This window comes from Squalius cephalus (assembly GCF_949319135.1).
Source record: "Squalius cephalus genome assembly, chromosome: 19".
Classification (NCBI taxonomy): Eukaryota; Metazoa; Chordata; class Actinopteri; order Cypriniformes; family Leuciscidae; genus Squalius; species Squalius cephalus.
In genome coordinates this window covers 24,671,483-24,697,257 of record NC_137140.1, presented here as the reverse complement: position 1 = coordinate 24,697,257, position 25,775 = coordinate 24,671,483, and the positions used below count along the sequence as shown (strand labels likewise).

Here is a 25,775-nt window from a genome sequence, read left to right as displayed (position 1 = left end):
AGTCAATTTGGCTGGTGCTGGTCCAGCACTAACCAGCCTGGAAATTCATGCTGGTCTTTTCAGCAGGATTTATTATTGTGCAAACAGATTATGCAGCTCATGAAACATGACCTTGACTGTCCTGTGCTTTTTATTTGCTTTTGATTCTTGACGGATATAATTTATTAAGCTGCCCTTTCTTTACACGAGGCACTAAAATTTGATTATACAAGCCGCAACACCACAAACCAAACAGATCTTTATTAAGTCATAGTTAAACAAATATTCCATAATATTCATGAATGTGACTGCAGATCAATTATGTGCTTGTCTTTCTGCTGCAGGTTTGAAAAGGGTCGTATCTACAGCTACATTGGAGAAGTGGTGGTGTCGGTTAACCCTTATCGTGCCATGAACATTTATGGACGGGACACCATCGAGCAGTACAAAGGCAGAGAGTTGTACGAGCGACCGCCACATCTTTTCGCCATCGCTGATGCTGCGTACAAAGCCATGAAGAGGAGGAACAAAGACACCTGCATTGTTATATCAGGTAGACTGTCTTAATGTGTTTTGAGTGTGACTCACCATCAAAGTCATGGATGATTCTGAGGAGCAGTCACAGATGTAATCTTACAATTTAAGAGGAAAAAGGCATTACTTCATCTTCAAATAATAATAAAAATAGCCTTCCTTCTGTTTGATTAAATAACAGGCCTTACTGGAATACAGGCTTTCCGGGGTCTTCTTGTGGGGTCTCACTATGACTGGGAATGATGTGATTAGATCTGTGGTCAGATGAGAATTGTTCGGCACTGACGTGGTTTGTGGTTTTCCAGTCACAGTGGACTGCTTGAGAAGAAGCTCACAATAGAGTTCAGTGCATGAGCAAATTGCTTTCTCAAGACATGTCCATTGTGCGAAAAAGATTAATGACAATATGGTGGTTTCACAATTTCTACAATGATGATGGTGTTTGTTTTCTGTCTTGGACGCTGTGGAACTATGCTGAGGTGGGGCACATAGCTCAAGGGGAATAATCGGGTGACCACTCAGATATAGCCTCTATAAGAAAACATTGATTGTTATCCAGAGAGTGACCACAGGTGGTGACTACACTGCAAAAATATGTGGTATGTGTGGTGCCATCTTGTGGCAAGTAGAGGAACTTGCTGTTTATTTACAGCATCATTTTGTCTTAATTTAACAAATAAATTCCATAAGCATGTTTTTGTGGTTTAGCATAATACTGTCTTACACACTAAATAGGTTAAGGGCCTTACCAAACAACTCAGAATAGTGATATTTGGATCTTTTTTGGTTGTACCCTTAATTTTTTCCCTAGACTGGCTCTCTGTCCTTGTGTAAAAATGTGCATTTGATACTTATGATAATTAAAAACAGTAAGTAACACTTTTTAATTTAAAATGGAAACCTTTCGTAACAATACATAGTCTTTTCTGTCACTTTTGATCAAATTAATAAACCCTTAGAGTATTAATTTCTTAAAAAAAACAAACAAAACAAAAATTACTGACTCAAAACTTGGGTTCAAAAATAAAAAAATACTACAATTTTTTATTTTTCAATTCTTTTTTCATTCAAATTGGTATGATATTTATGTATGTTCTTACAAATTTGCATGCAATATAGACATTTTCACCAGTGGTCTCAAATTGTATTTCAATGTAGATTGTAATGGTATTTACTTAACTTTATCCAATTATATTATTATATCTATAAAGCATTAGTCATTGTTTCTTTACTTTGCAGGGGAGAGCGGAGCTGGAAAAACAGAGGCTAGTAAATACATAATGCAATATATCGCTGCTATCACCAATCCCAGCCAAAGAGCAGAGGTGGAGAGGTACGTACAACAAAAGCCTTTCTGTTCCTCTCTCCTTGCTGCTGCAGTGACGAGTCATATTAAAGGGTTAGTTCACCCAAAAATGAAAATTATGTCATTAATGACTCACCCTCGTGTCGTTTCAAGCCCGTAAGACTATTCATTTCCTTCTCTGTGGGCCTCGAGTGAGTTCACGTAGTGTTTTAGCGCAGCGCGTCTGTGTTGTACGTCACACGTAGGCTCACTATTGGCCGACACTTGTCATGTGTGATGCGTGTGACGTGCAACACAGAAGCGCTAAGCAGTTATACTACGTGAACTCACTCGAGGCCCACAGAGAGAAGGAAATGAATAGTGGAATAAAGTTGTTATTTTGGGGGGTTTTTGCGCACAAAAAGTATTCACGTCGCTTTATAAACTTAACATTGAGCCACTGTAGTCACTTGGACTACTTTGATGATGTCTGTATTACCTTTTCTGGACATGGACAGTATACCGTCCATACATTTTCAATGGAGGGACAGAGAGCTCTCGGACTAAATCTAAAATATCTTAAACTGTGTTCCGAAGATGAACGGAGGTCTTACGGGCTTGGAACGACATGAGGGTGAGTCATTAATGACATAATTTTCATTTTTGGGTGAACTAACCCTTTAAGAGCATGCTGCATAGCATGCCTCCTTAATGTTATAATCAACAACTGCTGAGCATTTCACAAGTATTTGATGTTTTTATGTGGATGTCATTCAGAATAATACAAAACTTTGCTTAGTTCTGACTAAAAGAAAGCAGAATTTTCAAAGTGAAGTTTCTCATGGTAGTGAGTCAATGAATAATGCATTGGAATTAGCTTCACAAGGAGCAATAGTGATAGAAGTGAAATGTAGGGCAGAGATTAAAATAGTGCTGGGTCAAGCTCGATGAATAAGTGATAAGAATCTTTACTATTCCTTATGTTTTTTATCTATGTAGCTTGAGAAATAGATCACTCAGTATAGGAATATATCGGGCTTTTAATGTTTATTTAATCTTAAAGATCTTTATACCTCTCTTATGCAACATTCTGCATTTACCTTCATTCTTGTATCTTAATTATGACCGCAGTAATAGTTATAGTTATAACAATAATATCAGGATTTGCAACTGTTATCCACTTTTAGATGTATAGTGCTTTGTGCTACATTTGATATCACTGTTATTGCACCCTGTAGATATGGTTTATTTTCTCTGCTTGCTAAAGGTTAAAGCTCTTTCCAAACTGGGCGTTCATCAGTGTGACATTTTCCAGGAAGTACATCTAAAGCTCTGCCAAAACAGGGGTTTTTGTATTCTATAGTAATTTCCAACCAGGGTAACATACTGCATACTTGAGGGGGTACTTAGCAGATTTTAGAGGGTAATAAGATTTTGCTTTGCTAAACTAGATTTTGCTTTGCTAAACCTATAAAACAGAAATGATGACTTTAAAATAAATAAATTATTAGGACAGTTAAAACAAGGTAATTAAAAATAATTAACTTTTAATGGGGCTTTTGGGATACCTAAAGCGAAAGAAGTTGGCGACACTGCTATAGGCCCAATGCAAAAGCAAAGTGGAATTTTACAGGATGTTGTAGCTATTTGGGTCACAACATGGATGAAAGTGTCCCGCTTAATGACTGACAGGCTTGTAACAGTTGGGTTAGGACCTCTTCACTAGGCACTAAGCAGGGCACCTTCCTCTAATGTGCAGTGTAGGTCATGCATGTCTGTACGGCAGGAGAACCAATGCTGAGCATTCTGTGGTCTGACTCATGCAGCAGGCCCCATAAATCATCCACTGAAACACTCTTAACCACCATGCTGGGATACCACATGGTGATACTATATACACTAACATAGCCAGATATAGCCATGCAAACTGGCTCGTAAAGGCTTCATACAGACAGATTAGTGTATTTACTCTAATACCAAATGTCAGGAGCAATCAGATCCATCAGCCTCATATTGAAACTGATGCTCGTTTAGCTGTAGTGGTGAACTGATGCACAAGTGGCTTGTAAATGTAGAAATAAACAGTGTGTGTGTTTATGCAGGGTGAAAAACATGCTGCTGAAGTCCAACTGTGTCCTGGAGGCATTTGGGAATGCCAAGACCAACCGCAATGATAACTCCAGCCGTTTCGGCAAGTACATGGATATCAACTTTGATTTTAAGGGAGACCCCATTGGCGGCCATATCAACAACTACCTGCTTGAGAAGGTAGGGATGTTAAAGAGCACTTTAGGGGTGCTAAAGAGCACTTTTTAATTTATTTTTTATACATATATATCATTCTTTCAAAACAGAAGCCACCTAGCAACCACCTATAACACCCTAGCATCAACTTATAAATAATGTTGCAACCACTAAGATATGTTAAAAACACTCAAAACTTTAGCCACTGCATAGCAACACCCTGGCAACCACCCACAACACCCTAGCATTATTGCAGACTGTTTTGCTCAGGCACAGACCACTCAGTTTTGTCTTGCTTGATCGTGATATGTGTGCTCGAGAAGCTGTGACATTTTTACGTTTATTATAAATGCATATGATTTTTATCCTAAACACTTATTTTTTGATTTATTGCATAGTCCCGAGTCATCTTTCAGCAGGAAGGAGAGAGGAGTTTCCACTCTTTCTACCAGGTGAGTGAAGAACTCATCGCAGAAGTTGATATGCTCTTTTTATTTTGCCAGACACCATACAAATCCTGTTTGACTCCACTGTCAGAGCCTTCAAAGGCCAATCATTTCTCTCTTTTATTGCCCCTACAAAAATAATGTCCTATTGCTTCAAAACATGCTCAAAACATCAGACAAAAAATTCCATCTGTCTGTTAGTGCTCTACAAACCATTATTATCAAGACTATAATTTACATACTCCTCCATATCAACGCAAGAGAAATTATCCTGTGGGGAAAGTCAAAAGTGCTTTTAAATGTGTTTTTCAGCTGGTGAAAGGAGCTCCAGATGCTCAGCTGCGGTCACTGCACATTCAGAAAGATCCCACTGCATATACCTACATTAAAGTTGGAGGCCAGATAAAGGTATTGCACCATGTACAGATTAAAAGAGACTATTATGGGTGGTAATGTGTGTGTAATATTATACATGTTTTGGGATTTTTATAGATATCATAAAGAGCCTCAAGACCTTTGGGATCTCTGGAAAATGAAATCTTTGCAGGGGCAATCACAAATAATTGTGCAGGGAATTTGATTATTGTTGTTCTGGGATACAGTAGCCATTGGTGCATATTAAAACCTATTTGTAATTGCCTCATATGTAATAGCCTGTTGAGTCAGGACTCAGGAGGTGAGATCACCCAGCACTGTTCCATTGCTTCTGCAGGGAGTTTAATGAGCGGGCACGAAAACAAATTTATAGCAACAAACAAGGTGTTGTCATGGAACAAGCTGGATTGTTGAGCTCACAGAGGTCTGAAACAAACAGCCTGAAGTGCTTTGAACATTTAATGCCAGTTCCCAAGTCTTTTGTAGGTGCACATGCTGGCTAAACTTCACACTCTGTCCAGCACAACTGTGGCTGTAAAAGGTTCCTGCTGAATGAAATCATCTTTACTCTGCAGGAGCTGTTAGCCATGAGCATGCCAGAATAATTAGCGATTCGAGTGTTGTGCTTTTGTTTTAGGAAGTCTGGGGATTTAGTTGCTGTGTCAGCAATTTTTTAGCTTTTAATTGCTGTGCTATAAATTTAATGTGAAAGTAATAGGTTTAATGACCTCCCATTTCGATATCATTGATTTACCTTCACTAAATGAAAGGCTTTTAGCCAATCTACATCCAACCATTCTGTTATCCCTAAAGCTGAATTAATAGCATATACTGTTAAAAGTAAGATCAGGAAGAGGATGTTTTAACTACACTTTATTTAATCTATCAGGATGTGATTTTGTTTGTGACCGTAACTCACCCAGATTCTCTTTCCAATCTTGCAGTCGTCTATAAATGACAGTGCTGATTTTAAAGCTGTCGCTGATGCCATGAAAGTCATTGGCTTCACTGTTGAGGAGATTCAGACAGTCTACAAGATCCTGGCTACCATCTTGCATCTGGTTTAGTATTTCCTAAGCTTGATCAAAAATTATTACCAACTGCAGCTAGTATAGCCTGACTGATGAATTATTTAATCTTTCCAGGGAAATCTGAAGTTTGGAAGTGATGGAGATGTGACTCTCATTGAGAACTCTAAGCTGGTGTCAGTGCTGGGGGATTTGCTGTCTACCAAAGAGGAGAATGTTGAGAAGGCTATGCTCTATCGCACTGTGGCCACCGGTCGTGATGTCATTGACAAGCAGCATACTCATCAAGAGGCCAGTTATGGTCGTGATGCCTTGGCCAAGGTATGAATTGGGACTCTGGGAGACTTTCTTTAGGAGACAGACAAAATTGTGGTAACCCAGCTGTAAATAAAATACCTGGACCAAAATTTTGCTTATGAATTTCATGCCAGTGTATAAATTCTACTTCTACAGGCCTGAAATATGATAGATGATTGTTTTGATCCTCTGTAATGATACAGTGGATACTTCCACACAGTATATCTGATGTACGTTTGTATTATTTGTTGTACTCTTGTATATTACATTATTTATATAGTGTAATAAAATTGCATAAATGCGTATTATCATATATACATACACACTACCAAAAGTTTGGAATCAGTTAGATTTTTTTTTTTCTCGAAAAAAAAACAATGTTATATTTCAAATACTCTTTTAAACTTTCTATTCATCAAAGAATCCTTAAAAAAATTATCATGCTTTACACCATATAGCTATAGAGAAAAAAAATGTTGTCGTAGCCATCCAAATTTCAATAAAATACTTTACCAAGACAGATAAACTTGGTTGACTGAAACTATTCACATCTACATTTCTTCTTCCACCAGTTCACTTTCACTCATTATTTCCTACTCGCAGGCCATTTATGAGCGGCTTTTCTGTTGGATTGTGGGAAGAATCAATGATGTCATTGAGGTGAAAAACTATGACGCCAGGGTTCATGGGAAGAACACAGTCATTGGAGTCCTGGACATCTATGGTTTTGAGATCTTTCAGAATAACAGGTGAGAGAATATGCTGTTCCATACAGGTATGAGGATTTTTATTGGCTCTTAAGTGTGCCTCTCCTGAATATCTTCCTTGTTTTGTCCAGCTTTGAGCAGTTCTGTATAAACTACTGTAATGAAAAACTACAGCAGCTCTTCATTCAACTGGTGTTGAAGCAAGAACAGGAAGAGTATCAGCGAGAGGGCATCCCCTGGAAGCATGTGGGTTTCTCCACAAACTTTTCACATCTTCACTATTTATATTATACTAAAAGAAACTCATTTTGTATTGATCTAGCATTACTGCAACTAAATAAACTTTGTCGTGATTTTGTGTGTTCATGGAAACAGATTGACTACTTTAACAATCAGATCATCGTGGATCTGGTGGAACAGCAGCACAAGGGCATTTTTGCGGTCCTGGATGAGGCGTGCATGAATGTTGGGAAGGTGACGGATGAGATGTTCCTGCAGGCTCTCAATGGGAAACTGGCGAAACATGCCCACTACACCAGCCGCAAGGTATTGAAAATAACAATAACTGGATAAAAGCTATTTATCCTGTCAGTAAGATTTTTTTTTTTTATGTTTTTGAAAGAAGTCTCTTATTCTCGCCAAGGATGCGTTTATTTGATCAAAAAGTAAAAACAGAAATATTGTAAAATATAATTACAATTTAAATGAACTGCTTTGGATTTTAATATGTTTTAAAATGTCATTTATATATGTGATGGCAAAGCTGAATTTTCAGCATCATTACTCCAGTCTTCAGTGTCACATGATCCTTCAGAAATCATTATAATATGCTGATTCGGTGCTTTAAAAGCATTACTAATTATTATATCTATTTTGAAATCAGTTGTGCAGCTTAATACTTTTGTGGAAATCTTTATGCATAATTTTTCAGGATTCTTTATGAATTGAAAGTACAGTATTTAATTTAAATAGAAATCTGTTGTAACATTATCAATGTATTTGCTGTCATTTTTGATCACTTTAATGCATACTTGCTATATAAAAACTTACTGACCCCAAACTTTTGAACAGTAGTTTACAGTACCCAGTGCAGTGATGAATAATGCACATTTAGGCAAATCCAGTAGTTCATCTAGGTATTACAGAAATGTTAATTGAATTTTACGCATTACCCTGAATCAACACAAGGAGGCAATAATGGTCAGTGAAAAAATGTCCTCCAGTATTTCTCACTACTGAGCCTTCGGTGATGTCACTGGCAACCAATGGAAGCTAGTGAGACTGATGTCTCACAGCCTTGGCAAAGTGTCAGAATGCGAGAGGGAGTAGGAGAGTTATGGATAGAGACGCACTGAGATAAAGATAGAAAAATGCAGTAAACAAAACCAAATGTAAACATAACCCACCTTGCAGAGCTCTAGACGTAATTTCTGTACACTGATGGGTTGATCATGCATTCCAGTGGGCACAGACCCAGCTGAGGGTCAGTTCAGGCACTACTTTATCAAACTGTGCTCAGAATCTGCCCTCAGCTCAGCTGCATTCACACCGAAGGGAGGAAGCAAAAGCTAGCAGGCATCGTCTGCCCCGGTGTCAGGCTATGTGAATAATCAGAAGTCTCCCTGGATGCAGGAATAATAAGTGTCCTTCAGAGCTCATTTGTAATGCAGAGGGTTACTCCTCACTGTGAAGGAATCTTAGGCCTGTTAGCTAGATAGATGATGTGTCTTTCTCCTGCTGTGTGTGTGTGAACACAAACATCTGCATCTGTACCCATTTCATAGTAAACTAGTCAGTTTATGTAAACACCACTTTCACTAAATTCGACATGCAATATGAGCATATTAAAGAGAAACGGATGGGTCAAAAAGAAAAAGAAAGCTCTCTAATATGTTCAGCTGTGTCTCTAAATACAAATTAAATACAGAATGGGACATATTTGCCTTTGAAACTTGAAATGTGCAGGCCGCTTTAACAGCATAATTAATGGTTGCCGCTTGTTAAAAATCTGTGGCCGTGTCTCTCGCGATTTCTTCACTGAGGATATTCGCTGTGCTTTTTTCCTCTGCAGTCTCTGTTTAAGAGGGAAAGCTTCACCCTTGGTTGATTTCAAGTATGAAAAGTATGCTCCGTGGACCGGAGTTCTTTCTCTGTAGTTCTTTCTCTTAACTTGGTCCTGACAGGACGCATGGAACTTGCTCTGCCATAAGCTACGCAGGCCGTACAGCATAGCAGATTACAGCAGTGAGGATGAGATAAATGGTTCATTATTTCATAAAGTCGCTATTTTTGGACTTTAAATTTATGATTTGTGGATGGCTATGCCTGTCATAGTCATTTAAAGGGGACATATCATGCTAAATGCACTTTTTTAGCCCTTAAATGCATTTTGTTGTATATTTGGAGTGTTTAGAAGTACAGAAAAGATGAAATTATTCTCTTCAGGTGCTTCGTTGATATCTTTATATTCTGTTTTGGTCATATTTTTCAACCTGTTCCGATTTTTCTGTTATCTATGACGTTTTGTGAACTATCACGTCACAGTATTTGCAGCGGAACTGCCAAATAAGGACATTGACTTCCGGCCCAACACTTCGAGCGATCCGCCATTATTATTTCTCGCTGCAATTTTGTAGTCCAAGCTAAAGGATGCAGAAGTTACGAGAGGGTAAGTTAAAATGATCGGTTGTTGGATGTAGTAACCCACACGCTTCATTACACCGTCTAATGTAGATGAACTGCCGCGCTTGTGGCGCATGTTTAATTGAAAGAACGAGCAGAGAGAGAGAGACCCGGTCTCGCGCGCGCTCGCACTCTCTCTCGGAGCCAGGCGAAAGTGTAAACAAGACACCGTCTCCAAACTAGACGCTGTCTTGCTCTCTCTCCCTCGCACATATTAATCAAAATAAATCGACACGGTGGTAAAAGGTCGGAAGACCAAAGTTTCATGTATAAATACAGTAACACACCATTGCGATACATCCATATGAAGACGTTGTTCTGCAGGTTCGTCGTCTTCATTTTCATCTCGCTCCGGCTCCGACTCTGGCTCGAACATGTAAGGCTGGCTGGACAAGTCTTCCGTTGTTGACATTTTGTTAATAACGTGTGAATAAAAAGTTTCTGTGCCGCTAGATAATCCTATCTCTGCTATCAGACTACAAAAATGGCCGAACGGGGTGGAGTTGAACCTCTGCAACCTGGAGAGGGGGCGGGGTATGAAGTGTCTCAATTGTATTTAAAGAGACCGCACCAAAACGAGTTGATCTCAGAAGCACCTCAGAAAAGGGGTAAAAAAGGGGCCCGTGGAGCTATAATAATGAGGAATTCAGACCCAAGCATTGCAGTTCCGCTTTATATAGACCACAAATGTATGATTTATATGTAAAAAGGAACAATTTAAAAGCATGATATGTCTCCTTTAAGTCAGACCTGGCAAATTTCCCCAATTTTTGAGTGGGGGAGAACACTCAAAATACACACACACAATTATTTTTAGTTTATTGCAGTTGTGGACAGTAACTTATTGCAGTTATTGCAGTTCTGTAACTTGTCCACATTTTAATATTTATAGTTGTTGCAAATGGATGCTGGGTGTCCTTCTGTATTCTGCATGTGTTAGGCCCATTTTCACTGGCCTAGAGCTGTTATATTCATGCAGACAGGAACAATGCAGATTTTTTTTTGTAAAACTGCTATTAAATAAGCCCAAAACAACAAAAAAAAATTCACATGAAGGAGAGAGAACTCTCAAGTCTTTAAATTGTTTTTAAAAATCTGGTTTAATCATTACTGATAACTGTCTGAGGCTACATTATGAGTGCATTGTGCATTAAAAGAAATCCATTATCGTACTTATTGAGCATTCCAAATATCCCTGCCCTATGTATACCATTTATAAACCAAATATTGCTGGAGTTGTGGTCTAGTATACGGGAGATGGTTTCAGTTACCCTATAATTTGCCCTCTTTAAATGTCAAATGACAAAAACTTTAGTTGTAAAAGTGTTTTGACTGCAGAAGCCCCACTTTTATATCTAATTGCTTGAATAAAGAGTTTGCCACAGTCTGTGTATGTTTTACCTAAGATGAAAACATCAGATGTAATGGCAGATCTATCTTTGAGCTGCCATATCTTCTTAATAAGGTGCTTCATTTACCACCACTTTCACCTTCTCACCATGCTTTATCAGCTTGCTTATGTCTTTCTCACAGTCTCTTGATGTTCACTGTGCTTCTCTCATTCTCATTGCACCTTTAAAACAGCTTTGATCCTTCCAGGTGTGTGCTATAAAAATGCCTCTTTCCCCATCAGCTTTTAATTACTGTTATTTGCTGACACATCGGCTGTCTGGTGGTATGCGTTGGGGGCTTCTTTTCTCTCTCCTGTTCTTTTCTTTGATCCCAGTTTCCTCCTCCCCTCCCCCCTTGTTTTCCCTCTCTTCATCACGTGCTGATTGCAGGTGTGGCTGTGTGAGCGGATGCTGCTATGGGAGCACATAGATGCCTGGTTGTGTGAAGGCAAGGCCAGGCTCATTATCCGATCAGGCTTGTGTAGGCCGGAGCAACCAGTCAATTAGCCGTCGGTTTCTGTTCCTGGAGAAGAGCTCCGCTGGCCTCTGTGGCCTGCTCTTTTGCAGAACTGTTCATTAGGAAGAGATCATGACTTGTTTCCATCACAGTGGAAGTAATTGCATTGTTTTCGTGGTGACTTGTGAAGCACCGACACACGTTTAGCACGTACGTAAGTTACTGGGTAATTGATATATGAAATCCCAGTGCGACTTTAGCATTAGCTGGGTTGTTTTTCTTAAAGTTCTTTTCACATGATTCACATTAGTGTTGCCCAGTGCATTGAACTCTGCTTCATCTTTACCCTGCAGTGCTGGTCAAGCACAACTCAAAGTTCAAGCGATTTCAACTTTGACCTTGCTTGCTGCTGACCTTTCGAAGTGCAGCCAATTTGCATGACATATATCTTTGTCCATGATTTATGCCTTGTGTATTTTGGAGTATAAAGCAACAAGAAAAGTTTAAAAACATTCGAACTTAATGAATAGATCTTGGTATTCTATTTGTTAACATTTAGTTAACTACATTAGTAAGCATGAATTAACAATGACAAATGCTTGTAAAGCATTTATTAATCTTAATTAATGTTAATTTAATACATTATTAAAATTAAAGTTGTTAAAATTATTTAATGGACCTGAGCTGGCATGGACAAACAGTGAACAGTTATATTTGTATTAACTAACGTTAACAAAGATTAATAAATGCTGTAACAAATGTATTTCTCAATCCATTAACTAACATTAATGGGACCTTATTGTAAACCTAAATTTACCTAAATTGTTTCCTTTTTTGTTCTTTTCAGTTTTTTTCTTTTCAGACAAAGTTTTGTGAACCATATTTGATGATTCCTATTGTTCTTTCTACTGTGTATCTAAGCAGTCGCAATCATTTTTTTAAACTAAAATACATTTTGAATACACATGAGTTTTTATGGTTTATATTATATCTGTTTGATCTACACATCTAGAAGTGCACTGTGATTTGGATACCTGGCTGCTGTTGGCTTTGTGTGTGAATGGCAGATTTTGGGCTTTATTGGCAGGTGCCATTGCCATTGCTGTCCATATGGTTGGCTTAACCAGCACTCTGTATTGAGAAGCACAGGTGTTAGACAGGATGGTGTGGTCCTGGGGGGTGAGAATAGAGCTTTTGGGTAGGAAGGCGGGAGGCATCTGTGCGATCAGCAGGATCCAGGATTAAATGTGTCTGTACAATCAAACACTTAAAAAAAAAAAAAAACACTGTAAATTTGGACTGGGTAGAATTTGAGTGCATGTAGTTTAAATCTGTCGACTAGAGGTTAGTGCAGGTGGACCCAAACTGTGGTTCTTATGTTGATGATTTGAGTTTGAGTCAATCCCTAAGGATTCATGAGCTATCACCCTTGAACAAGGCACCTAAGTCCTAATTAAGCAGGTTCCAGGATGTATTGGGGAAGATTTGGATTTTTCTTTGTTAACCCTTATAAAAACAAATTGAAACTTAAATATATTAGGGCAGTCAGTAGAATAAAATAATGCATTGTATTCAAAATATGTTTTTCTTGTCAGTTCAGTATATGCATACACTACTGTTAAAATGTTTGAGGTCAGTAGGATGTCTTCAATGTTTTTGAAAGTAGTGTCTTATGCTCACCAAGGCTGTATTTATGTGATCAAAAATACAATAAAACAGTAATATTGTGAAATATTATTACAATTTAAAATTGTTTTTTATTCCTCTAATGACAGATCTGAATTTTCAGCATCATTACTTCAGTTTTCAGTGTCACAATCCCTCAGAAATCAATCTAATATACTGCGAAATAAAAAAAAATTCTGTCAGGATTGTATTGTGCAGGCCGCTTTATTTACATCATGTTATCCTGCCATTATACAAGCATAAATAACCGTAAGCCAAACATAATCCTAACCCTATAATAAGTGCATTTAGTTAATTAATATTATTCAGCTTCATGTTTTTAAGAGACCCAGTGAGTGTGTTTGGAGCCTGGGTCTGGGTACTACCCATAAAGTCTTTAAACTCTTCCGAAATGCAGTCTTCAGATATCCCACATCAAATATGAATCTCCATAGCAATTTCAAACGGGTAAATGAGTTTTTTTTTTTTTCAACACAGTTCCAGCCATCCATTCAAATTGATTCTGATTGCTCTTCCACTTCGGCTGAAGTATTCAGTTTTGTCCTTTCTGGTAGAGATAGTGGCTTCTCATCCTTTCCCTTAGAGGGCCATTTTATCTGTATTGCATTTGAAATAAGCTGAGTGAGTGAGTCACCACAAACAAACCAAACAGAGACCCATAAAGTGGCACGCGGCACAGAATAGAGATGCTGGCATCTACTACAATGGGGACAGTGACACAAAAGCTCACTAAAACTTACTGATAGTCAATCCTTTAATTAATCCAGCATGTGGGCATGTGACGGATTGTGGCTAGAGGGAGAATGAGTGTAATTGTTCCGTTCTGCTTTAATCTGCAGAAATGGGCGTTTCTGTTCACACAGTGGATCAGCAGCATTCTGTATCTTAATGAGAGCTGAGGCTGCTTGCCTTTGATGTCACTGCTGTATTTTATGAATGACACTGAGTCTTATATAACTGCACTAGCTGCCCTCATCCAGCATGCAGAGGCTCCTCAAGGAAGACAGTGATCTGGCACTGATAACAGTCTTGGAACGTGGAGTATATGCACAGTTGTTGTCGTGCAAAATGGAAAACATGTAACACACGTATGTGTGTATATGTGTATACACTTGTATATTTACATGCAAGCATCATTGCGGTAATTTTTTTTTTTTTTTTTTTGAAAAACACATGCTTGGTATTGGGGACATTTATTCTTCGTTATAAAAGATTGTGCACATAAATAATAAATACCAAAATATTTTAGTATTAATATATTTTTTTAAACTTAAATTTATCATAGAGGAGAATTTAAAAAGTTTGCATATAAAACAAATATTTCTGTCAAATTAGTAAAAAGTAACTGGACAGACATCAGTAATAAGACAAAAGACACTAATGATCAACAAAAATGATTAAGAATGAACAATTCTCCTGGCAGGTAAAATAGAAATAAAAATAACCCTTGGCTGATTATAGCATGTTGACAGTGACACAGGTGTGTATTTTACAGTTTTGAATGCAGCTCATGAAATCAGAATTTAGAGTCAGAACTATAATTTTTATAACTGTAATTTAAGTAGGCACACTTGCCATTCATAACTAAATTGTGTAGTTAAAAGGGCACCATCTCTTTCACAGTCGTTCACTGAACTATTTTCAGCTCCGCTGTTTTATGCTGGATAGAAGAGCGCATCTCATCTATCTTTCATATGTGCAGAGTTTGTTAGATTCCCCCTCCCAGCATTTGAGTTGACTAGCTCTTTCTCTGACACTGCTGCACTTTGTGCAGGCTTGTTTAAGTTGCTTGCCAAGTTTTGCGAATCTACTTTCTGTTTAAAAAAGACCCTAATTTCCCATCTCTTTCTCCACAGCTTTCCCCCACAGACAAAAACCTGGAGTTTGACCGAGACTTCCGCATTCGCCATTATGCTGGAGATGTGGCGTAAGTACATTTAGAGGAGGCGTAAGTGCACTCTCTGTTGTTTGAGACCATAAGCCCTTAAATGCTGTAATTAACAATCACTGTTAGTTACCCACATAAGGCTTAAAGTGGAAAGATATCTAATCCTTCCCTTGGGCATGAATTCAGTTTGAAAAGGTTTGGTATATAAACATTTTGCAAACTTATTAGTCAATCTGAATGATGTAAACACCGGTCGCAAAAACAAGTTTATTCCAAATGTAAATGCAGTTTCATGTTCTCACTTCAGTGGTTTGCCAGATTGCAGGCTGTCAGTTATTTGCTAAAATTCTGTGGGTGTAAGTGTGATGTAACACTAAGTTGAAACGTCTTGTTTATGCTCAGGTTCCTTTGTGTGTGTGTGTGTGTGTGAAAAAAGAGAGAAACGGGTGGGGGAATGAATACTAAAATTACATATATTCTCAATTAAGGAGCTAGAGCTTTCTCTGTGTCAGTTGCAAGTGTGCCCCACACGTCCTGAAAAGTTAAGCCAAAATATTGGTGGCCGGCTGCGATATAGGTCATAAACCCCTCCCTCTCCATGTAATTCAATGGGATCCGAGCTAGACTAAAAATAAATAAATCAAATTATTAAAATATAAAATAATTTTTTCCAAAGTTGGTTTCTGTCATTTTAGGTAGTTTGTGTCACGTTGATGTTTGTTTAAGTGTTAGTTTTTTCAATAAGTTTGGTTTTAGTTAGTTATTTAGGGTAACATCATGATTGATTGACAACTGGGCTTGTGAATGAGTCTGCGGGGAGCGGGAGTGTGGGCGGGTCCTTGATACCATTTTTTTAAAAAGAAAATACAATAAAAGAATGCGGGCTGATGGCATCAACAAAAGCATATACCATCAATTAATAACCTCGTAGCAGTAAGTCTGTCTAAAGGTTTACAAGTTATCGTTAAAAAATTTATTTACACACTTCACCTTTAAGTCTTAGACAGTTTGCCATGTGCAAACTCTTTGTGTACTGTATGTTTGTGTATTTTAGTTGGTTCTGTGTTTTGTTTCAGTTACTCCGTTGTGGGCTTCATTGACAAGAACAAGGACACCTTGTTTCAGGACTTCAAGAGGTTACTTTACAACAGGTCAGTATTACCATAAAGTATGTCCCTTATTTACATACCTGCCAGATGTCACACGACATCTGTGACTTATATCTGTCCTTCTCCTTCTGTTTTACAGCTCAAATCCTGTGCTAAAAGCCATGTGGCCAGAGGGCAAGCTGAGCATCACAGAGGTCACCAAACGACCCCTGACTGCTGCAACACTCTTCAAAAACTCCATGATCTCTCTGGTGGAGAACCTGGCCAGCAAGGTGAGTGTGTTTGAAGGATTTTTGTGTAGACCAAGATCAATGCATACAATATAGAAGTAATAACGTAAAGTCAGACAGTCATTATCCCAAAATAATGTATGGGTTTAAGAATTTGTTTTGTGATAATGACAGACTAATGTATGTTATCCTGCTTATTACACGACATCTTACCAAATAAGCAGAGCTTGACTTTAACTTTTTTTCTCACCAGCCACTGTGGCTAGTGGTTTTCCAAAGTTACTAGCCACTCAGCATTTTCACTGGCCACAATTATATATATATTTTTTTTTATTATTATTTTTTTTTTTTATATTTTCTCATAATTTGGCAGCAGGTATATTAGGCTGCTGTCACTTTAAGACCCAACACATGGATCCATTATACTGTTACACATGCTTTTTCTTTCTCAACTGTTTACGTTCACTTTAAACATAACCGACAGTCCCCAAGACTGGCATTTTGACATTATTTTGTGTAAAAGATTGTAGTAGTGACTGCATTACATGCAACTGCTAAAATCCACCCGCATTTGGTAGGTTGGCAGGTATGGACATTAAATATTTCGTAATTTTTTTATTTTATTTTTTTGTGAGAAGAAATAGACACATCATACAATATGATGTCAGTATAGCTATGTAGGAAGTCGGGAAAAACGGTCAATCATACATTTGAATGGCCAATCAGAGTCAAGAATTCCAAAGCGAGTCTGATTGCAGCAGTCAGCTTCTGAAAGTAAAAATCACATTCATTTTCTCCATGGGGAAGTGATTTTTAATGACAACTTACAAATCTTTAAAGACAGACCTACTGTGAGCTACGAGGTTGGTAATCAATGGTATATGCTTTTGAAGCCACCAGCCCACATTATTTCAACTTATTTTTTTTAAATAATCAATTTCTGGTGAGAAACTACATAACCCGTGATTTTGCAGAAAAATCTCCACCAAACACACAATTGTGACAAGCAGATTGTCACCAATGAAAAAAACTCTTTAGCACCTGCCCACTCCATTGAAGCATTCTTAAATATTTGCATATATATGTATATTTTGCAATAAATGTAACATATATTGTTTATATAATCAATATCTTTTAATCAATAGTTAATTTGTCTATTTCATTGGATTGTAGTTCTTTCTCTCTTTGAAGCATTAAGTACACAGTCTTGTATCATTGTAATTTTTTTTTTTTCATGCTGTTGATATATTATTGTAGCAGAGTTTGTGCTGAATACAGTGTAATTAGACTTTAGCCATGAAAATGTCACAAGTAACAGAAATAACCAGAAATGTCAGAGCATGTCAGAACACCTCCAGGGCCCAGAAAACAGCTCAGACCTCAGAGGGTTAAATTGAATATATTAATATTGTGTTTCACCTCATAGCTGGTTGGTTTGGTTCATGGATTATAACTCTTTAACAAAGACTTTTTTAAAAATCTCTATGAGGAAAACACTTTCGGAACCAAGGAAAAGTGTTGCACTGTTGCACTCTGTAGATGTGCAATTACTCATCATAGCTCTCCGTTTGTTCATATAGGAGCCATACTATGTGCGTTGCATAAAGCCAAATGATGTGAAGTCACCGCTGCTGTTTGAACATGAACGCTGCAAGCACCAAGTGGAGTATCTTGGCCTCCTGGAGAACGTCCGGGTACGACGAGCTGGTTTTGCTAACCGACAGACCTACCCACGATTCCTTCAGAGGTGACCATCCTACTCTTTTTCTTGTGTCCATTTCAAAGCGTTGCATCATCATTTATTTATCTTCTGTTTAAATATTTTTTTTTAATTGATGCTCTGTAATGTCACATTGGCGTACAGTCTCAGCTCATGTATAGTAACTCAATGCTCTTATGACAGCTTGTGTGAGACTGTTGCCTCTTTGGTTGCTACTGACATCTGAAACTACAGTTTGATCAATCAGATTGTGAAGATCTTACGCAACATGTGAAAGCTGTCATCCTTCGGAGTCATGTGTCATGATAACTGAAGGGTTTTATGTAACAATGACGTGCAGTCTGTGTTCATCCTGAAGTCTTTTTCAATAGCCTTGAGTTAGTAGAGCATACATTGTACTTTGTCACTGAATATACAATGATTCTTGATATATAAGGACCAGAATCCTTGAGAAAAAAACCCATTATCTGATGTCCCAGTAGTGTCCAAATACTTTCTGAGGCATCTGTATATTGCTCAAAAGAAATAGTCCCCAAAAACACCCTGAAACACACTTGCCACAACTCTGATGAGTTTATGAGATTCAACACCTGAGTTGACAAAATGTATGTCGCTAAGAGGAAGTTAGACTGAATTGCATCTAATTGAGAATGCAGTGTTAACAGCACTCACAGGAGTGATTTGTGTCTCTGTCAAGGCTGCAGATGTGCATGGAATATAATGTACTACTTAAGATGCGAGACTGGACAAATGAGGATTTGATCCTAAGGGCCCAGCCTCATACCTCTCTTAAATAAAGACTCACTGTGTGTTATATAATGCTTGTAATAAAATTTGATTGCTCAGACTCTGTATTCTGATTGGACAACCCGTGCTTAAAGCCTATATTAATGCGGAAAGATGCTATTGTTCACTGCTAGGCAACCTTATACAGCCAACAGGCTAAAGAACTACAGCCATAGACTATATTACCAAAGAATATATTACCAAAGACTTTAGATATACAAAGACAGTGAATTCATATTACTATGAATGGGAGAAAGTTCAAAACGCAATATGGTGAAATTAGTCCTGCCTTCTAAATAAAAGACCCAATCGCCAATTGGTACAGTCATTGCGTCACTGCAGCTGCCTTTAGTCAGTGTTCTGAGAAACAGTCATTGTTCTGAGATGCATGCCGTGCTTGTGAAAAATGCTGTTTTTTTTGTCATGATTCGAGTGTTTGGAAAAAAAATTATGAGACGGTTGTTGACAGATTTCATTGGTTATTTCGAATATGGAATTTAATCGTAAACTTGGTGAACAGCTTTGGAGAATTTGATGTTTCCCCATTCAAAGAAATAGGAGCTGTGCTTGCTTGACTGAAATAACTGCCGAGTGAAATGACTTGCCTTACAGAAACATTGAAAAAAAGAATTGTTTAGTTGGATTATTGGTTATAAAATATTTAACTGCTTCTTTCCTGCTAAATAGAGGTTATAATAATTGTAATAAATCTAAAACTATTTAATAAATAAATGTATTGTTTAAATGTTTTATGTCATTATTATTATTATTAACTGCATGATCTTAAAATATTGAAAGAAGTTTAAAATGCTGAGAATAATATAAACCATATGAGACTGTCAAGTGTTGCTCTCTATCCTTTACCCATTATCTTTTCTTTTTGACCTTTCAGGTATAAGATGATCTCCGAGTTCACCTGGCCCAATCACGACCTGCCGTCCGATAAAGAGGCGGTGAAACGTCTCCTACAGGGCTGCGGATTCGACCATGATGTGGCCTACGGCAAGACCAAAGTTTTCATCCGTACTCCCCGAACCATCTTCAGCCTGGAGGAGCAGAGAGCAGAGATGGTGAAGAGGATCGTCCTCTTTCTGCAGAAGGTTCGAGACTTGTTATGTGTAGCTTAGGCTTAATTCAATTTATTTTAAATGACTAGTGTGTAGTTATATAAATATATTCAGTGGCTTCAAAAAAATATTTGGACACTTAAGACATTAAGTGTCCAAATATAAAAGACATTCATCGTATTTCATTTGACATTCAGCTGGTTTTCAAAAATTAATTCTGATCAGGAATTTGACAAAACTCCATTATGGCACACACTCACGCATTTTCTTAATCAGCTCCAGCTCCATATCCGCACCATTAGTTCCTGTGATTCATTGAAGCCATTACTTTTCAACAGCAGACTTCACACCACAGCAGACAAAACAACAAGGCAACAATAAAACAATATGGCACGAAAATCCCTTTGGCTCAGGGCATTTTCTTGTGTCTGTGTAAATACACACAAAACAGTGATTTCTGGTATTTTTAAAGGGATGTTTCTACTTTGATTTTTCCTCAGGAACATATTTTGAATGGCAGATTTATTGATTGCCAGTGTCATTTCACTGTCACACAAAATGATTGGGGGGTCTTAGCACGCTACTGTATATTCCCCATTCTCACTTTACTGTCTTCAGTGACTGACAGCTAGAAATCAAAGTCATCTCCTGTCAGTGCATTGAGTGTTGTTTTTGTTTTTTTTACCACTCCCCCTGTTGCAAGATTCTCTATTTCGGAAGATGTTATCAGGTGATACCCATTTTGAAGATGCTTTTAAACACAAACTGACATGGTTTTTCACCACGCCTGTATTCAGTATCAAACTCAAGCTCTCGTGGTCTCATCAGACTGCTACTTTCACGAGCAGATGCAGATATCAAAGTGTTGAGTCTTTGCTCTGCCTGGATCAGAGATTGATTGTTTGATCTTGTTTTATGGATTCAGAGCGGAGTTAGAGGTGTCGTCCTGAAACAGGTTCATCTTGAGTTCCCTAAGGGGGAAAAACAGTATTTGGGGGAAATGTTGTCTCTGTATTAATCATATTGTAAACCTCCTGGCAATAACCAGGCGTCCCAGCAGAGTTTATCTCCAGTGAGTGACAGGCGCTAATGTGTTATTTTGCACAAAAAACCCCAACAACTTAAGGTTAGCCCTAAAAACTGAAACCGTTCACATGAGTGTCTTTAGGTTTGGATCATCTTTCTTTCACACACAATCCCTTTATCAGCATATGGCAGACTGGACTGAGTTGTGCCAAGTCTACTGGTTTTGCCAGCGGTTCTAAACATTTGTGCCAAAGGCTCCCAATGAACCCAATTTAAAAATGCTACTGCTCATCTGTATGAATCTCCTTGTTTGTAGGTTTTTGAGGTCTGCTTCCTCTCCTTTGTCTCTCATTTCTCAGTGTGTAGCACATGGGGATGCATTTATCTTTCATCTTTTTTAAGGATGTAAACCAAAATAACCCCCAATCCCCCAATCAATGCTCTGTTATTCCTCACCTCCCACTTTCTACAGATTTCCTGTCTGTCTCACCCCACCACTGCTTCACAGATCTCCTGCCATTTTTCTGTGCCATTGCCTTTCTCCGCCCCCTCACTCCACTGCCATTTCTAAGCCGTTATGCTTTAGCGCTTCTCCCGTAGGTGATGAAAATACCCAGGATGCTCTGCTCTGCCAGCGAGCTCCTTTGGGCAGAGGCAAGATGAATGCTGACTCTCGCCGTACGACCCTCTATTCGGTTCATCAGAAAGATGTGTCTTTGAATGGAGGCAATTTGAAGCAAATCGGATCAGCTTGTACAAAACACAAACATTGAGTGGCTGCATTATTCATGAATTTCCTTCCTTTAATTAATATTTCATTCGTTCAAGCCCCAGCATCCACAGCATCGGCCATGTTAGTTGTGGTTTCTGCTGTGAGAGAAGCTCTCTGTTTATTTTATGGACTGAGTTAAATCCCATATCACTAATTTCTGAAATGATAGAACATATTTAAGACTTGACAATACAATGTGGATTTTTATTGCATCTGCTGAGGCAAACAAACACTCAATGCAGAGAGATGTCAGACTCCCTGTATAAATCTCCTATATTTCCCCCCATAAATCCCTTATACCTCCTCTAGGATTGTTTGTTTTTGCTCAGATTTTTTCTACTGCTGCATCTTCCTTTTGCTGTGTCTGCTTGCAGTAGTAGATGAACACTGTTTTATAAAAAAGAAAAATGAAGCATCTTATACTTACATTTTATACTTGCCATGTAAAAACTGTAGGTTTTAGTTAAACGTTTGCCTGGTGCAATAACCCCATCCTGATGGCTCACGAGATGACAGTTAATGGGGACACACCATCACTGGCAAAGTGGAAAATGGAAATGTACTGCATCTAATGAAGGTGCTTTACCATTCTGTCCTTGAAAAGAGCCAGTTCAGATGTGCTCAAGGTCTTTCATCTATCAAAATATCTTTACTGTTTCCTCAACCCCATTTTCATTAGCAAGGAATCGGTTGACGTTTGTGTTTATCATTGTTCTTTATACTGTTAGTGGTGGGGATTTTTCTCTCTATCTGGTGGTTACATCATTACATCTGCCAGTAGGTGGCAGAGAGTGTGTCACTGAATCATTAATTCAACCACTTTAGAGATAAGAGCTAAGATTAGAGATAAGACTAGATGAGAAATGTGCAGTGATTTTCATAGACAAACCATGTCTACGGCAACCATCACTAAAACATTTTTTCAGGTAGTAACTTATTTAATTAATTTATTTTTTTAAATTGATTTATTTTATTTTTTTATCAGGAAGGTCCCGTTGAGATACAGTATCTCGTCTACCAGGGACTCCTAGTCAGTAACTAACTACAGAATTACAGATTTTTGGCATTTTATGTGCACGAACTCCATCGCACACCTGTAAGTAATAGGTGCGTAGGATAATAAGGCCAGATAGGTCATTTCAACATATAAGGAACTCCCGCACACTATCTTAACTTGCAATTTAAATTAATTTTTTATTAATGCACAACGTTTCGGTCACACGACCTTCATCAGGAGTGTCAGACATAAACAATTCAGTGAATTGTTAACTGGAGATGCACTCTGACTGTATCATTGAATCAGACAGTTGTTGACTCGAGAACATCTGCAATTGGATCAGTCCAGTTCACAAATAAATCATGAAGTGTGATTTGTGAACCAATTCATTAAAAATCTTTCACAAATTCGCAATACGATTTATTAATTTCAAAATGACAAGAAATTATATATTTTTATGAAATGTAGTGGAGGAAAGTTCATTTCTCAGAATAAATACTCAGATAAAGTACAAACACCACTGGAATTTCTCATTCTTAGGATGTGAACAGCTTAACTAAGTATAATTAAAATTAAGTATTGACTTCATATAGTAAGTAGCCACCTAGCTAGAAAACACTCAAAATAGCCTAGCTACCACATAGCAACATGCTGAAAACACTGAGAACACCTTAGTAAATATAGCAGTATCCTAGTTTTATTCAGTTTTATTTTTTATTAAAATTTAGATAAATATTACAGCAGTCAAACATGAATGCAATGACAGCTGCAAAAGAAGCCTTGCTGTTATTTGGCTGAGAAAGTGGCAGCACCCCAACATCTACCCCAGACACACATATATACACACGCACGCACACACACACAGACACACACACACACACACACACACACACACACACACTTACTTGTCCAACAATCTGCCAGAAGACACAGGGAAGATGGAGGCTTCCATCACCAAGTCAATGGTTTGCCAAGCACATGTTATTGATTTATGAAAATGGCTCTTTCGCATTCCTCCCCCACTGTCTTGTGGGATTGTCTGTGGTTAGGATCTTTTGTGTATGCGTTTAACTCTGTCACATACCCTGACCGGGATTCTGTCCTGCCAGTGTGTGAAATTGTGTGTGTTTAGGGATTGTGGGATTTGCCTGCCTGCCTCTCTGATTAATGATAAGTCACCTCACATTCTGTCAGCCATCTGTAATTGCCTTTTGACACCTGATGGTACAACTGAATTGATTCTGCTTGAATTTCTTTGTCCTGTTTTCTGCAGGATGAGAGATTCAACAGCCCTTTTTATTTATATATCATTTTTATTTCATCTCAATAAAGATGATGTTTGCAATAATGATGTTTGTTAAAATACATAGATCTTGTCCTGTCATACTCTTTCTTTTTAATCAATTTTTTTGGCAGCCCTTAAAAGAAAGTTAAAAAGAAAAAGTGCTAAGCAATGGGTTTGATTGAAAGATTTATGCATTAATTATTTGTTATATGAGACTTCTTTGTCATAGCTTTCTCCAGTTTGGCTTTGATGAGTGTGTAAATCTGCTGTGGAGAGGCGGTATTGTGCTGGGTTTGTTAAACGCTGATCAGACAAGCTGACTGGAGGGGGCGGGGTGAGTTGAGGTCTTGTTATTGGCCTGATTTACCCACTTTCCCCCGGGTGTCGTCAACTATCACCATTCTCTCTCTCAAAAAAAACCCCCAAAAAACCACAAACCGTCTGTCCACCCACTGTTTAAGCATTTCCAATGTCATCAGCATGGCCAGTGTGAATGTGCAGTTGGCCTTAACTCTCTAAATTACCATAAACACAATTTGAATAGCTCAGGCTGATTTTCACTCAGACCTTCTGCTATTCTGCTATTGTTTACAATTCAAATTATGTTGACTTTATGTATGGAATATTTGTAAAATTGGATATTTGCATATATGTCAATTGTTTTTCCCTGCAGCATAAACATTTATTTGCTAATTTGATATGATGGTAGTGGTGTGCTGCATTACAAAGTATAAATGCTGTAATATGTGTGTCTGTGTGTAAATAATATAGTAAATATAAACATAACGTTAATTATCAAGTGTTCCTGAAGATCTCAATTAGATGGTTCAGTTGTGTTTGATCAGGGTTGGAGCTGAACTTTGCAGGAAGGTAGATCTACATACACTATATGTATATACAGTGAGTAGTATATACACTATATGAATGTGTGATCTATATGTACAGTTGTAATTGAAATTATTATATCCCCATTGCAAATCAGGTTTATTGGCAAAATGTACAGACTTTCAGCTATTTGCAATGAACAAATCAAACAAAAGTAATTGAAGTAGCTCAACACAACAAATGTTTCAAGTGGTTTCTGCAAATTCAACTGAAAATGCAACTTTTAGTGACTTCTGCAGTCTCAAAATTATTCAACCCCTTCGCATCTTTAGTACTTAGTAGAACACCCTTTTGCTTTTATGACCTGCTAAAAATGAGATGTATAACGAGACACCAACTTCATGCAGCGCTTCTGAGGAATCTTAACCCATTCTTCATGAGCAATGGCCTTCAGTTCAGTAATATTCTTGTAATTCTTAATTCTGCAGTTCAATTCTTTAAAAAAATCGCAATACATATCGTATCGGCACCCAAGTATCATGATAGTACTGAATCGGGAGATAGGTGTATTGTCCCTGCCCTAGTCTTTAGTAGTCACTCGAGGGTTATTCTGAACCTGCCTTCTCAGAAATCTGTTGATAGCTTCCTTTTTCTGCCCCGTCCAGGTAGTGTAACCACTGTTCCTTTAACTTTGAAGTTGCAAACTATGCTTCCAACGTTTTCTATCTTCTTGTATCTTTTTCCTTGGTTGTGAAGGGCGATTATGTCTTCTCTAAACTTTTTGGACCATTCTTTTGACTTTATTTCTAATATGCAGTCAAATGTGACACTCAACAAACCTAGCCAGTTCAAATATTTCATGTGTTCTAGCTCAAGCACACCTGTTGTAACTAATGAAGCCCTTGATTTGTTGCATCAGGTGTGCTGATGTGTGCTGATATATATATATATATATGGAT

The 25,775-nt window shown here is 37.9% G+C and overlaps 1 protein-coding gene across 1 annotated transcript in view; it reads left to right on the top strand.

The window, feature by feature from the left end:
- The window catches only part of myo1d (myosin 1D), a 65,710-nt gene that overhangs the window by 15,133 nt on the left and 24,802 nt on the right, over window positions 1–25,775 (top strand). The window contains exons 2-16 of the mRNA XM_079850686.1: window positions 324–532; window positions 1,753–1,846; window positions 3,901–4,066; window positions 4,441–4,494; window positions 4,801–4,896; window positions 5,808–5,924; window positions 6,009–6,212; window positions 6,792–6,937; window positions 7,027–7,141; window positions 7,271–7,441; window positions 14,968–15,038; window positions 16,076–16,150; window positions 16,248–16,380; window positions 17,919–18,085; window positions 19,737–19,944. Coding sequence (XP_079706812.1) covers window positions 324–532; window positions 1,753–1,846; window positions 3,901–4,066; window positions 4,441–4,494; window positions 4,801–4,896; window positions 5,808–5,924; window positions 6,009–6,212; window positions 6,792–6,937; window positions 7,027–7,141; window positions 7,271–7,441; window positions 14,968–15,038; window positions 16,076–16,150; window positions 16,248–16,380; window positions 17,919–18,085; window positions 19,737–19,944 — 2,026 coding nt within the window. The remainder of the gene's footprint in view (window positions 1–323; window positions 533–1,752; window positions 1,847–3,900; window positions 4,067–4,440; window positions 4,495–4,800; window positions 4,897–5,807; window positions 5,925–6,008; window positions 6,213–6,791; window positions 6,938–7,026; window positions 7,142–7,270; window positions 7,442–14,967; window positions 15,039–16,075; window positions 16,151–16,247; window positions 16,381–17,918; window positions 18,086–19,736; window positions 19,945–25,775) is intronic.